The sequence below is a fragment of the Nuphar pumila genome, chromosome 5 (genome assembly GCF_984573655.1).
Source record: "Nuphar pumila chromosome 5, dmNupPumi1.hap1.1, whole genome shotgun sequence".
Classification (NCBI taxonomy): Eukaryota; Viridiplantae; Streptophyta; class Magnoliopsida; order Nymphaeales; family Nymphaeaceae; genus Nuphar; species Nuphar pumila.
The window spans coordinates 12,160,302-12,174,016 of NC_143253.1; the positions used below are offsets into that span (position 1 = coordinate 12,160,302).

Below are 13,715 nucleotides of genomic sequence, written 5' to 3' on the forward strand. Positions count from 1 at the left end.
GGAAGCTGGAGCAGTTGTGGATTTCAGAGGCTTGAGTCACAAGCAGGGCTGGGAAAGCATTTCTGTATTTAGGGCACGTTTGAAAGTGAGAAAATAGTAGGAAAAGTAAAAGCAGGAAAGAAAAAAGTACATTTTTTCCAACCGTTCCAAACAAGAGAAAACCTCAGCCCAGACGCCAATAGCCTAGTTGTCGGTGGTCGACACACTAACAATGAGTTGGGTGGACCAAATGGATCGATTGCTAATCATCCACATGAATTAGTAGAGATAAAGAACCAACTAGGGACTAGGGAGTTCAATCAAGGAAGATATTAACAATCAAGTAGATGTGTTTAACTTTTCAAGTGACTAAGATCGCTTTGGCCTTCGATGAGAAAGAAATGTTGTGATTTTTTTTTTTTGAACAAAGAAGCTGTGAAAAAATCAACTGGGAATTTTTTTTGAGAAGCTATATCACCAAAGTTAAATCCAAATAATATCATAATACGGCTCACTCATATAGAAAATGGAAACTAGTGTCAGATTCCATTCTTCATAATTGATACGAACCAAAGACATCGGAATCCGATTCTAATTCAAGAAAAAGAATTGCAAAAAAAAAAAAAATAGTCTTTGAGAAATCCAATTCAAAGAATTCACTTCACTTCATCCAAGTTCCTGATTCCATACAAGTTCCTCAAGTTTCAACCTTCAGCCCAGGTCCCAACCGGTACAGAAAGGAAACGAGAAAGACGAAGCATCGTCGACCGTCTACCAACGAGGATGAAGTTCACGGACTCGCCGGTGGTGGAGCTGAGGGTGGGCGCTGGCGCCGGCGCAGGCGCAGGCGCAGGCGCAGGCGCAGGCGCAGGCCACCTGCTGACGATAGAGCAGGACAACGGGTCGATGCACGTCGGCACCTCCGTCTGGCCTTGCTCCCTCGTCCTCGTCAAGTTCGTCGACCGGTGGCTCTCCGCTCTTCCCGGCGCCTCCCCCAACCCTTACGCCCAGCTGCTCTCCTTCCGCAATAAGCGCGCCCTCGAGCTCGGTGCCGGCTGCGGCGTCGCTGGCATGGGCCTTGCCCTCCTCGGCCTCGACGTCCTCCTCACCGACATCGCCCCCGTCATCCCCGCCCTCAAGCGAAACCTCAAACGCAACCTCTCTTCCTTCTCCTCTCGCCCTCCTTCCCTCCTGCCCCCTCCTGTCAAGCCCAAGATCGCCCAGCTTTACTGGAACAACAAGGCCCAGATCCAAGCCCTAAAACCCCCTTTCGACTTCGTCATCGCCACCGATGTCGTCTACCTCGAGGAGACCGTCGAGCCCCTCCTCTCCACCATGGACGCCGCCGCCGGCCCCGGCACCGTCGTCCTGCTCGGCTATCAGCTCCGATCGCCCGAAGCGCACCGCAAGTTCTGGGAGCTCTGCGGCGCCTACTTTGCCGTCGAGAAGGTCCCTCACGAGCATCTGCACCCGGATTACGCCTACGAAGAAACCGATGTATACATTCTCAGGAAGAGATCGTGATCGATTGGTCCGATTGATCGTCCTCTTCCTCTTCATCTGCAATTTTGTGCGTGATTTCTTCCCTCTGCATCTCTTTCTTTGTTCAATTAATGATCGTTGAGCAGGTTTGATGAATTCGGTTGCTATTAGCATGCGTGATAATACAATGGATTGCTCACAACGGGGTTGGATTTCCATGTTTTATTGTTTTCCTTTTGAGAACATTTTTGCTTGTAGATCTACGATAATCAGTCGAAGTGACTTCTGTATCATGTAAATTAATGGAGTGGTTAATGAGCTTTGATAACGTCTTCCTGCCGCTTTATTTTATGTCATTCAGGATTATTATAAAAGAACCCAAATTTGGTTTTCATTCAGAATCATGGTTATATTCATTTGTTTCTCTTTCTTTTGAACGCTGGTGCTCTGGCTTCAGTGTCGTGGTTTCCGGTTATGATTTCTCCAGTTGAGACTTTAATTTCATCTCTGCTTATGGTTTTGGTTCCTCGATCTATTCATGATCTCTTAATATCAATTTTAAGTTCATTTTAATTGCTTATTTTGAAATAATTATGTCACGTACAGGAAGCAACAGGACAACACATCCACAACGTATTAACATGTAACATAAACAAACAAGGCTGGATCATGATGACTATGATGAAAACCAAGTGATCCTAAACTTCTGCTTGCTTGAGCTTTTCATTCTTACTCCTCACACCCGGAGGCAATTGCATATAAACCTCTTCTTTAAGATCCCCATTGAGAAAAACATTTTTAATATCTAATTATCATACTATTAATTTTTTAATCACAGTTACTGCAAGGAGAATTTTAATGGTCATTACCGTCATTATATGTCACAGGTGTAAAAATTTTAACGTCTATTCCAAATTGTTGTTTAGTTTCTTCTACCATCAACTCAGCCAACACTTTGTTGCACCAGCGAGGGTGAAGATGTTCTATGGAGAATTGCACTTCTCACCATCATATTCATGTCGTAACGGCATAAGAATTTCTTATGATTTATCTTCCCTCTCTTAATTTTTTCACATACTTTACATTCTTTGCTTTGTGCACGAGGTGTGGGCTCGATCAGTGCTATAACACCACATTTCTGATGAATAAGATAGTGGCACTCCATTGATTTGTTGTCTTGCCTTGACCCTCTTAATTCTTGAACTAGCTGCTAATTTATTGTCTGCACCTCTTTCAAGAATGACCAAGCATCCTAACCTCTTCAAACTTGGTCAAAGTTATGGCAGTGCTTTGCTCCATTAATCCCGACAACCAAGATTTGATACATGCAATTCTTTACCTTCCGGTCTGCATAAGCATTTGCACAATCAGCTAATCCAACAGCAGCTTTGCGCTTGGTACCACCATGCTGTTCCTTATTCCTTGTCATTGGTTCTAATGGTTAGATGTTTGCCTTGTAAAGCGATTGATTGATTGTTGGAAATAGTGGCGTATTCATCTTTGAAATTATGGCTGTTAAGCTAAAACTATCATGAAATGGTCAATGAAGTTAAAATGATGAGGGGGAAGGTGATACTTTAAACTGGTTGATTCCTGGTACCAATGACGTTTTCTGGCAAAAAAAAAAAGTTTTTTTTGATGATTATGAGTTTATTTCCTTCATAGGGATTGATCGATTCAGTAGTGATTTTGATTTTCTTCTGCCATTTGTTGTTTTTTGTTAATCACCCTTCTGTCTGACCTTTTATTCTAGATGTAAGGTTTGACAGTCTAAATGTTCGCTTCTGCATATATTCTTTCTGACAACATTTTCAGTAATGGTAGATAAGCTTTTTTAAATGTACTCTTTCTTTGGATTCAATTGGAGACAACCTGTGAGATGATTGAAGTGATTCATTTTGTCAGAATATCAAGCATATCTTTGAAGGTGATATTTCATATGTTTTACCGTGGGCGTTCCCATCCTTTCCATCGTGTTACTATAACAATTATGATGGTGATTTAGTTGTGTCATGTTTATTTACATGCATGGATATATAACAATTCTTAAGCTTTTGACTTCTAATCATTTCAACATTTTCTTACATGTTAGTGCTACGGGCTTGGCAAGTCTCTACATTTTTTTTCTTAAAAAGGAGTTTTTCTTTTGTTGATGTTAGGGAGAAGGAAGAGAGAAGTGCTCACTGGGAACACATCCATTTCTTGTCCTCGTTTATAGTGATTTTGGATCAATTCCTTGCGCTGCAATAGACTAGATTTTTGTAGAAAAAGCAACAATCATCTGGAATTATTACACTTACCTTTCCTTGTCAGTAGCATTATGAATACCTGCTGTTATCTTATAGTGCTAGAGAATCTTTCATGGGCTTGGGTCTTTGTTAGACGTTTTTGAAGGGGTTGATCACAATGCCTGGTTCCCTATCCTGGTACTAGAGCCCGTCTTTTGTTAAGGGGAATGCCCGGCCTAGGTATAGCTACCAGGCAAAACCCCATTTTGACGGCTCCAAAGAAAGGCTTGAGAATACATGTGCCATGAAGGTCCAAGGGAAAGAGGGTGGACGAGAAAAAAAGGTCCTATGGATTATGGAAAGTGGAGCCCCTAGTGAGAATCCATTGTTTCTGCCATGAAAAGTTGGGTTTGATCAAAGAGTGGTAACAATTGCCAATTTGTCTATGCTGTTACTAGTTTGCTTGCTCCATCATCTACTGGAACAATAACTATAGATATGATTGATGATGATTGTAGCTGTTAGCAGGTAAGAATAACTATTGTCTGCATATCCAGGCTCCCAAACAGAGCCTTAGTCTCTCTTCAGGGGACGGCCACCCCAAAGTGGTAGGCTTGAATCGATGGTTCATTCTTCTTGATGGGATTTTTTTCTATTGATTCAAGTACTGTCTAGGAGGACCTCTTTCATGTTGGATGGACTACCCATCTCCCAACTCTCCTAATGGAAATGTTGAATCCATTTCATGTTATATTCGGGAATAAGAATTGGAGGGAGTTAGGAAGTTAGGAAAATGAAAGACAAAAAATTTCAACCACCTCTTCAACTCATTAGATACGTCTTCAGCACCTTCCGGAGCCATTTTTTACTATGGTTTGGTAAGTGAGCCGAGCTTAAGGTGTTCAAGCTTGGGTCATGCTTGTGGAGAGCCGAGCTGTCACTCATGATGAGCCCGAGCACAAGCTGGTTTGTCCACAGAAAAGTACATTGTTACAAAGCTGGAAACGATAGAACTTGAATTCTACACCTATTGAGCCTAGGTCAAACTGGATCTTTTATAAATCAAATACATTATTTCAAAGCTAGAAGCAAGAGAATTTCAACTCTAAACCTATTACTTACAAGCCGAGTACTTTAACCATTTGATCTACGCTACATTGTCAAGTAGCGTAGATATTGTTTACCAATCAATGAGTCTGCATGTGCCAACCTTAGTTGAGCACCTGTTCATGTTTGGCTTGTCAAAGCTTTTCTCCAAGTCCGAATGAGCTCTTTACGAACCGGGCATGAGTTGAGCATCAATGGCTTTTCTCGTTTCCCAGCCCGACTTGTGACTTGACCCTTTAAAGGAACGTTTAGAAGCAAGAAAAATTCTCATAGTTAAAGAAAAGTTTGCCTATGAAAAGTTTTGATATGATAACTTTTCCAAATGAAAAAATTTTGCTTGTTTGTGTAGCATGAGAATAATAGAGTGAAAAAAAATTCAGTGGTTGTCGTTGACACCGACGCTCCCCTCGACTTCTCCACTAACGCAAACCTCCGCCTCCTGAGCAGCTCCAGTGCCATCTTTTGGGATTCCGGCACCGGCAATAGAGGCATCTCCGTTGTTGCCTTCAACGATTTTTGCAACTTTGTTGACGGTCCAAATTCTACAAATAACCCAAGGCCATTCGATCATCCACAATCAAACTATGTAAGTGCTTTGGATCAAATCTCTCTCTCTCTCCAACCTCAATGTCCCTCTCCCTGTATCCGATGACCCAACCGCATGGCCTCCACTACCTTCCCCTCTTCTTCAACCCAGCACCGGTCAAGACCCCACCCTTCCCATATCAATGGTTGTTTGCCACCCCACGCTTTCTGCCACCACCGGTAGGCGGTTGTCAGGGGGCACTAGGCAAGCCGACCGCTGGCGGTGGCCAGTCATAGTTGTGATTCATCAGCCTGTGATTGTTGGTCTTACTCTTAACTTTTACAGTTGAGATTTCAGTACCATAGATTACACCTTTTCATGTTTGTGTTGCTTATTCTGTCATTATGATCAACAATCACATATAGCTGACCACCACCGGAGTAGCCCATGTGGCCAGCGGGATAGTTGTGAGGGTGCCGAAATGAAGGCACCAGATCAAACACCATTGGTGCATGGGTGTGTCCGTAGCTTTCAAAGGTGGGCCATGTAAGGCAAAGTAGTTGTGGGGCCTCACCCAAGGTTTTCCTCTTTTCGGCAAGGGTTTCTCGTCATACAAAAAACAATCACATATAACTGAGAAAGTTCAAGAATCAGAGAGCAAAGCAAATGTGTTAATAACTTGTAATTTCTTAAGCCTAGGAAATCACACTTAGACAGATATGCATCTTTGTTCCTTCACCACCATTTCATAATGAAATATCTAAGGCATGATTGGAAGCAAGAAAAACTCTAGCAGGAAAAAAAAATTGCCTATGAGAAGTTTTGATATGATAAGTTTTTCTTTTAGAAAATTTTTTGCTTGTTTGTGTAGAATGAGAAAAATAGTACAAGAAATTTTTTTTGCTTGTTTGTTTGAGCATGGAAATTTTTTTCTCCTGTATCAAGTGCTAACAAAATGGTAGTTTTTCTCATGGTTGCCAGTTGAGGAAGCGGGAGCGGGAAGCGATACGGGAAGCGGGAGCGGGAAGCGAGGCACTTTCAAAATTTTAGGAAGCGGGGAAGCGTGGGACCACTTAGGAGCGATTCGGGAAGTGTCTCGGAAGCGACCTAGGAAGCGTCTCGGAAGCGTCTCGGAAGCGTCTCGGAAGCGAGGGGGAAGCGAAAAAAACAAAAACAAAAAACAAAAAATACAAAAAAATTGAAAAAAACAGGGGAAGCGTGGGGGAAGCGAGGGGGAAGCGCGCTTCCCATTAAAGGGAAGCGCGTCCCCCATTAAAGGGAAGCGCGCTTCCCAAAAAAGGGAGACGCTTCCCCCCACGCTTCGGAAGCGCGACGTTCCGCGCTTCCGAAGCGCGCTTCGGGGAAGCGCGCTTCCGAAGTGCGCTTCGGGGAAGCGCGCTTCCCCTTTTAGCTAGGCGCTTCCGGTAACCCTGGTTTTTCTCCTGCAATATTGCTAATAAAACAAAATATGCACTAATAAAATGCCTTTTTTTTAACACTAAATTATCAAAATTTTAGTTTTTATTGTTTAAAAATTAAAATATTTCATATTCTCCATCATATTTTCTAAATTGCTTTTTTTGAATTTGGGAGTCAAATTTTTTCTTTCCCTTTAATATTTTGCATTCAAAATTGCAAAATTATTGTTTGTCACTGACTCAAACTAATCTGCATTTTCAACATCATTTACTAACTTTCAAGTGCATGATATCAAGTTTGACATTTAAAAATAGAAAAAAGGGGTTCTGAAATGTTTAGTAACTTCTAGAAAATCTGTTCATATATGTACAGACTTGTTTTAGTTCATAATAGCTTCATTTTGGCAGGTTTGATCAGGCAACCAAAGTGGGGGCATCTCAAAGAGCTGCACAAGACAATTAAACTGAGATTACATGTATTGAATCTGCATAACTTTATGAGCACATTATTCTGCTCATGAAAAACTTCTGCTGAGCATCAATTACTATTGGGTATGAATCACAAGTAGGAGTTCAAACATCAAAAATGCATTTTGTTGTAGAAAAGGGAATACAGGAAACTGAAATTACAAAATGAAAGAGAAAGAAAGAAGCAAGAAAAAACAAGACAGTCAATTATCCACGAGATGAATGCTTGGAAAAGATTTCAACGGTCTACAAATTATTTGACATCAATGGCATCTCAAAAGAGATGCCTATAAAAAATAAACAAGATTCACAACTCTAACAATTAAGAAGAAAATGGAAAACATAAGCATTAGTAGACATATACTTGAATGAAAATGTAACACCTCGATCTGGGACTTCGGGAGTGCGAGTTTGGTTGATATTACTTTCCAAAGGAAAAGTATACAGAGTTCACACAAAGAAAACATGGTTAAATTTTTTTTTATTATCTTTTAATAACTTACTTTCTTTGCATTGTTCATCATTTATAACAAAAGAAGATAACAATTACATAAATGTTTAATGACAATAAAGTAAAAACTACCAAGTGCTATGTCGAAGAAGTAGTCGATCAAGTCCTGTCTGTGATAGTGTGCCTGGAACCTACAGTTGTAATTAAACACGATGGTGAGTCTACAACACAGTAAGAAATAATTATAAGCAAATAACACTTAAACTAGTGGGCTCTAAGCCCCTAGTCTGAATTTAGTTTTTGATTCACTACATAAGTTTGTATATTTTAATTACCCCTCAATACACTCTATCACACCACACTACTCCTAGGTCGGCTATACCGGTCATAGCCGTCTATAGGCATAGCAACTCGCGTAGAACACCCCAATTCTACATGTTGGCCAGACAAAGAACCATACACTCTCAGTGGTCTCGGGACCACTAGGCACTACAGTGAAACAAAAAAAAGGACCCCGCCAGTAGTTAGCCGAGAGGTTAGGCTCAATCTGAATCTGAATCTCGGTATAGTTCATGTTACATCCTAACTATGATGGTTTTCAACCATTGTGTAAGTGTAACCCTAAGTCATAGGCTAAGTTCAACACATAGACCTACATTCTCAAACTCGTATTTTACTCGTTTTCTCAGGAGTGATATCGTGAAATGATTACGACAGATCTCATTCTTCAATCTCAGGATGACATTAGGACTCACACTTATCTCATAATAAGCACGCAATAATATAAGGTCTTCACATCGTTAAATTACCGGTGGCTCACTCTTCATGATGGCTGCACTCTGGCCGCAAACCAGGTAGCCCTTACCACATGTCGTCATTTTCAAAATTTAAGGGGTTATGCATGTTAATCTCAATATATTCATTCATACAACATGAATAAAATAAAAATTGGACTTAAGTCTCAACACAATCTTACCACAATGCATGCCATTAACAGTTTATCACATAGATATGCTATCACAAAATAATCTTTCTAACATGTATAACATACAATAATTAACATGCATTCCACAATAGTCTACACGAATGACATGTGCACTAACTTCTAAGAAGTTAATAAACTCGATTGAGTTCGTATTTGTGGCCATAGTCAAAATACGAACAATATCCAGATTTATCATCTTCTTTTAAACCACAACTGACCTACACTCTTAGGCACTTTCAGAAATCATTGTATATTCGAAAGTTTTTCTAAATATTTTTCCTGTTAGAATCAAATGAGATGTATTCAATACATATTCGTGGTCATAGTCAGGGATATGTAGAGAATGTATTTCATCTAAATTCTATAAGACATATAAATTCTTTTACAAAAGATTTCTCAAAATTTCTTCATAAATATTCTCTCAAATTGCATTCATACATCATCTAGGTTTAGACCAGAGTTACCGGAAGCGCTTCAGAAGTGCAAAACGTCGCACTTTTGAAATGCGCGAGGAAGCGCCCTTTTTAAATGGGAATCATGCTTCACTTTAATGGGAAACACGCTTCCCTTTAATGGGAAGCACGCTTCCCTTCACGTTTCCCTATTTTTTCAATTTTTTGTATTTTTATTTTTTTCGCTTCCCCCTCGCTTCCTAGGTCACTTCCGGTTCGCTTTCTAGGTCGCTTTCGAGACGATTCCCGATTCGCTCCTAAGTGGTCCCACACTTCCTGCTTCCTAAAATTTTGAAAGTACCTCGCTTCCCGCTCCCGCTTCCTATATCGCTTCTCGCTCCCGCCTCAACTGACAACCATGGTTTAGACTGCATCATGAAAAGATTTTACAGGGCCACACACTCCTTCTTTTGATCAATTCAAAATCCTATATCAGAAAAATCGATTTTCTCAAAGTTATTTGAATTTTCTCAAAAATTGACTTTCTAAAAACATTAAGATTTCTTCAGAAATCGATTTTCCTTTTCTTCAGAAATGTTTTCTAATGGGATTCACGATTTTCAAAGTGTTCTTTTTTCTAAGAATTTTCAAATATTTTGAAGCATATATGATGTTTTCAATCTGCATCTTTTAAAAATTCATAGCACATGCCTGATTCTTTGTGCATTTAGGAATAAAACAACGATTTAGACAAGTTGAGCAAAGCAAAGCACTGGATTGATCCTTGGTTCGATTACTCTTGATTACGGTGCCAGGAACGGTTGAACCTCGTACTGTCAGGCGAGTCCCATTTTACAGAATTTTTTCGTATTTTAAAACAGATGTAAGTTATTTTCAAAATCTTTTTCAAAGGTCAGTTTGACTTGCAAAAGTAAAATTTTGCAATGATAACACTGTTGTATGTGTTTGATTACCTTGCCTCTCATATGAGGACTTGAGGCATGAGTGGGTAGGCATTGATGTTGCTTAAACCCCACGCTTAGATATGAGGTAGTTAAATGATATATCTCATATCTCCTCTTTTTAAGGATCTGAGGTACTTTTTAGTATGCATTTTCACATTTGTTTGTCCCAAAGAGGTTTGGGCCAAAAATTTCCCTCAATTCTCACATTTGCTAGATTGGATTTGGGAACCTAGGAATTCAAACATGGCCAAAGCAACTACAATATGTTTTTTTCTCTTTTGTAGGCTGGGCCAAGGGAAAAAAACCCTTCTGATTGTATGTTTGGCAGACATTTTGTTGGTAACACCCTTGAGGTCCCCCATAATCACTGGAGAATGCACTCAACTTGGACTTTGTGGCAAGGGACTCCCTCATGGGTTCCAAACCATGGTCATCCCATGTCAGGTGACAAGCTACGTTTGCTCTTAGACAATAAGTGATGCACCGGTGAAATCGAAGCCAAAGCCAGACCCGTTCATGATGAATAACAAAGATCGAAAGAAGAAGACGAAGAAGAAGCAAGGGCGGTAGAATTTGGATCCAGGATTCAAATGGATCCTTAGCGTTTTGATTTTTGAATCGATTTTATTTGTTGGATTCTTTTTCATGTTTGAATCTTATCCAAAGATCCGTGAGAAGGATTGGGGTTTATTTATTTGCTTATAAATAGTTGCTATGTGGGCATACAAGGGCTCTGCTCATCTGGTAGGGGCGACTTGTGTATGTCATCAAGTTGACAGGACATCACATGTTTGAAACCCTCAGATGGTGCTCTTTGTTGCAATGTCGAAGCTGGGCGTATTCCCTAGTGGGCAGAGGAGACCTTAAATGTTTTACCGATCGAAGGACATCCGATGTGCATTTAGTGATGAGTGTTTTTTTTTTCTTAGATTATCCAAAAAAAAATCATTGCTATGTGGGTTTTGTTGGATATTTGATTGATTGAGGCTTTGGTTATTTTTTTTTAATTTATGTGTTGATTTATTTTTTAATTTCCATATATTTTTACTTTAACTTTATTTTAATACATAAGATCAAGGTAAGTAGCTTATTTCTCAATCTTGGAATCTGAGGTCACACTACTAAGGTAGAGCCCTTGTAAGCTATACTCACTACAAGGATGATGGTCAATAGCGGCAACTCTTTTTCAGCGAGAAAAAATCTTGTTGCTATTGATCAAGCAATAACGACGTGATTTTTGTCATCGTTATTAGCTTCATTAATAACAACGAGCCATGAATCTCGCTGCTATTAGTCTACTATGGCCATGAATCTTGTCGTTATTAACTTTATCAATAACGGTGAGCTGGATATCCCTTGGAATGTCTTGCCTCTGCACACATCTTGCTGTTATAGAGTGATGTCAGTGCTGTTAAAAATATGCTTCAAGGCACAAAAAGCATGCCTCACTTTAAGGCAAAATATATTACTGTTTTTTATCTTTAACGACAATATCTAACTGCCAGAGAAGTTTGCCGTTATAGATCACTAACAACAAGATTTAGCTCTCGTCATTATAGAGCTTTAGTCTATAATGGCGACAATTATGTCATCGTTATAGAGTGCAATTAAAAACGTGTCTCAAAGCACAAAAAACACGTCTCACCTTTAGGCGAGATATATCGCAATTATTGTTCTTTAACAACAATATCTAACGGCTAGAGAAGCTCATCATTATAGATAAAAAACAACGAGATTTAACTCTCACCGTTATAGAGTTTTAATCTATAACGAAGACAATTATGTTGTCGGAAACCCTAATTTTTTCTAGTTGAGTCGGTTGCATGTCTTTGTATTCATTTTCATGGTCAACTATGGAATTTCTTTCTTTCTTTTGATTTTTATATGTTGATCTTGCGATTTGATCGATGCTTTTCTGGTTTCATTCTTTTTGCAATTAGAGAAATTGTATTAAAAAAAATCATTAGCATATTGCGGATTAAGGTGATGAAGAGGCCTAACTGATTGTGCTATCGAATCCCAGAAAAACTTTCCTTTTTTTATATGTTTAATTAAAGAGAATGCATGAAAAATAGTTGAGATTTTTTTGGATTCAAGGGATCAAGAAGCCTGATTGATTTGTTAAGGAACTCTGGAAAAATGTGTTCCTTTTTTTCTTGACATCGAGGAGGGTGCGAGGAATGAAATCAAGTGAAATGTGAATTTTATAAGTTGCAATTTTTTAATTGATGTTGAAGGATGGGATGTTGCGGTGAGACTCATAGAGTTACTGGGGATGATTTTCCTATTTTGTTTTCTTTGACATCCTTCACCACATGGAATGTGTATTTGGTTTGGAGATCCTGTTACATTTCTGAATAGCAACGAATTGGGAGTCTCCATATGCATCCTTTTTTTATCTTTCAAGGTCAACTGCAGGAGTCTCCTATGAATGTAGAGGTAAAATCCCTGTTTTATGTTGATTTTTGGGTTGAGATGTTTTACTGTTTTTGTTTTTATTGCAAGGTCGACTGTGGGAGACTCCTCTGAACATTGAGGTAAAATCCCCTCTTTTGATTTTTTGTTCATTTTCATTTTTTTGTTGAAAGGGCTCACATTTTGTTTTTGTTTTGTGGGCCGAGTTTTTTTTCTAATCTTCTTCTCTTTTCAGATACCTTGTACAAGGATTACCACTGCGATAAGAAATTCACTCACTACCTGCACAACGACTGGCATTATGAGTCTCTTCTATGTATATTCTCTTTCCTTTTTTTGTGAATTCATACACAATCGTATGCTTTTTCTGGTTTTTGCTTGGTTTTTTGGCTCATGAATTTCTAATATCTGAATTATTATTGTTGCTTACTCAAAGGTGTCTGTTCGAAACTCTTTGCTCTTTATCCATATCTTGTGCTGGAAACAACTGCTTCAAAGTTGTTTCTCCATTAGACTTGGATGTGATATGATTTTGTTTAAACCAGATCTGGTTTCGCTCAAATCCAGACTAAAGTTGAATATGATTGTTAGTTGAACACTTATTTCTTTAACATAATACTTATTTATACATCTGTTCTATATTGCCTTATAAAACAATGCAAGTTTTATTTTCAGGACTAATGTTGTGCACTTTACTAAACCTTTTCACTTGAGCTTGCTTGTTGCTTTTTGTTTTCTCATAGCAAAATACTACCGGTTGTCTCATTTTTTCCTGGGATTCATAAGTTCAGCTTTTAGCCTATGGACTTTGTGTTTTGCTAGTAATTTCGGAGTTTAAAGTCTTTTGCATTAGTTTTGCCATTTAGTCATGTTTAAATTGGAAAGTGATTTTATTGTATGCTTTTGTCAAGCTAATGACTTGACATGAGGTTCGTTCAAAATGATTGAATGCTCTCAGTTATATGCATCTTCATGGACTTCACTCATGTCAGTCAACCTTGATAGGTTTACTTCTAACAACTTTAAAAATATCATCTTTGACATGATAAGCTTAATAGTTCTCTTTATGTCATTCATTTCTTTTTTATTTTTTTGTAGGTTTATAACTTATAAGGGCAAGATCCATGTCAGGCTGTTACAGGGGAGATCCCTGTCTTGCCGTTATAGCCTATAACAATAAGTTAATTATCTTCATTATAGCCTATAACAGTGAGATAGGGATCTCTCCATTGTAACAAGGAGACAAAGATCTCATCGTTTGTCATATATTCCTGTTAAAACAATCTCGTCATTAAAGAT

At 38.9% G+C, this 13,715-nt stretch overlaps 1 protein-coding gene across 3 annotated transcripts; it reads left to right on the forward strand.

Moving 5' to 3' along the window:
- The first annotated feature begins 650 nt into the window (after positions 1-650).
- On the forward strand, positions 651-13,715 carry LOC149836805 (uncharacterized). 3 transcript variants are annotated; one of them, XR_016432062.1, is made up of 4 exons: positions 651-1,549; positions 12,507-12,538; positions 12,652-12,732; positions 13,515-13,715. XR_016432062.1 is itself a non-coding variant. In XM_090007129.1 (2 exons), the coding sequence occupies exon 1, from the start codon at positions 763-765 to the stop codon at positions 1,501-1,503; it is 741 nt and encodes a 246-aa protein (XP_089863255.1). In that variant the 5' UTR covers positions 651-762; the 3' UTR covers positions 1,504-1,549; positions 7,149-7,640. The 3 variants fall into 3 exon arrangements, 1 of the variants encoding a protein (XP_089863255.1); XR_016432061.1 differs by lacking the exon at positions 13,515-13,715 and having other exon boundaries at positions 12,652-12,845; XM_090007129.1 differs by lacking the exons at positions 12,507-12,538; positions 12,652-12,732; positions 13,515-13,715 and adding an exon at positions 7,149-7,640.

Bases quoted from the DNA above. Each gene is read 5' to 3' on its own strand.
- LOC149836805 (XM_090007129.1), top strand. From the start codon at position 763: ATGAAGTTCACGGACTCGCCGGTGGTGGAGCTGAGGGTGGGCGCTGGC.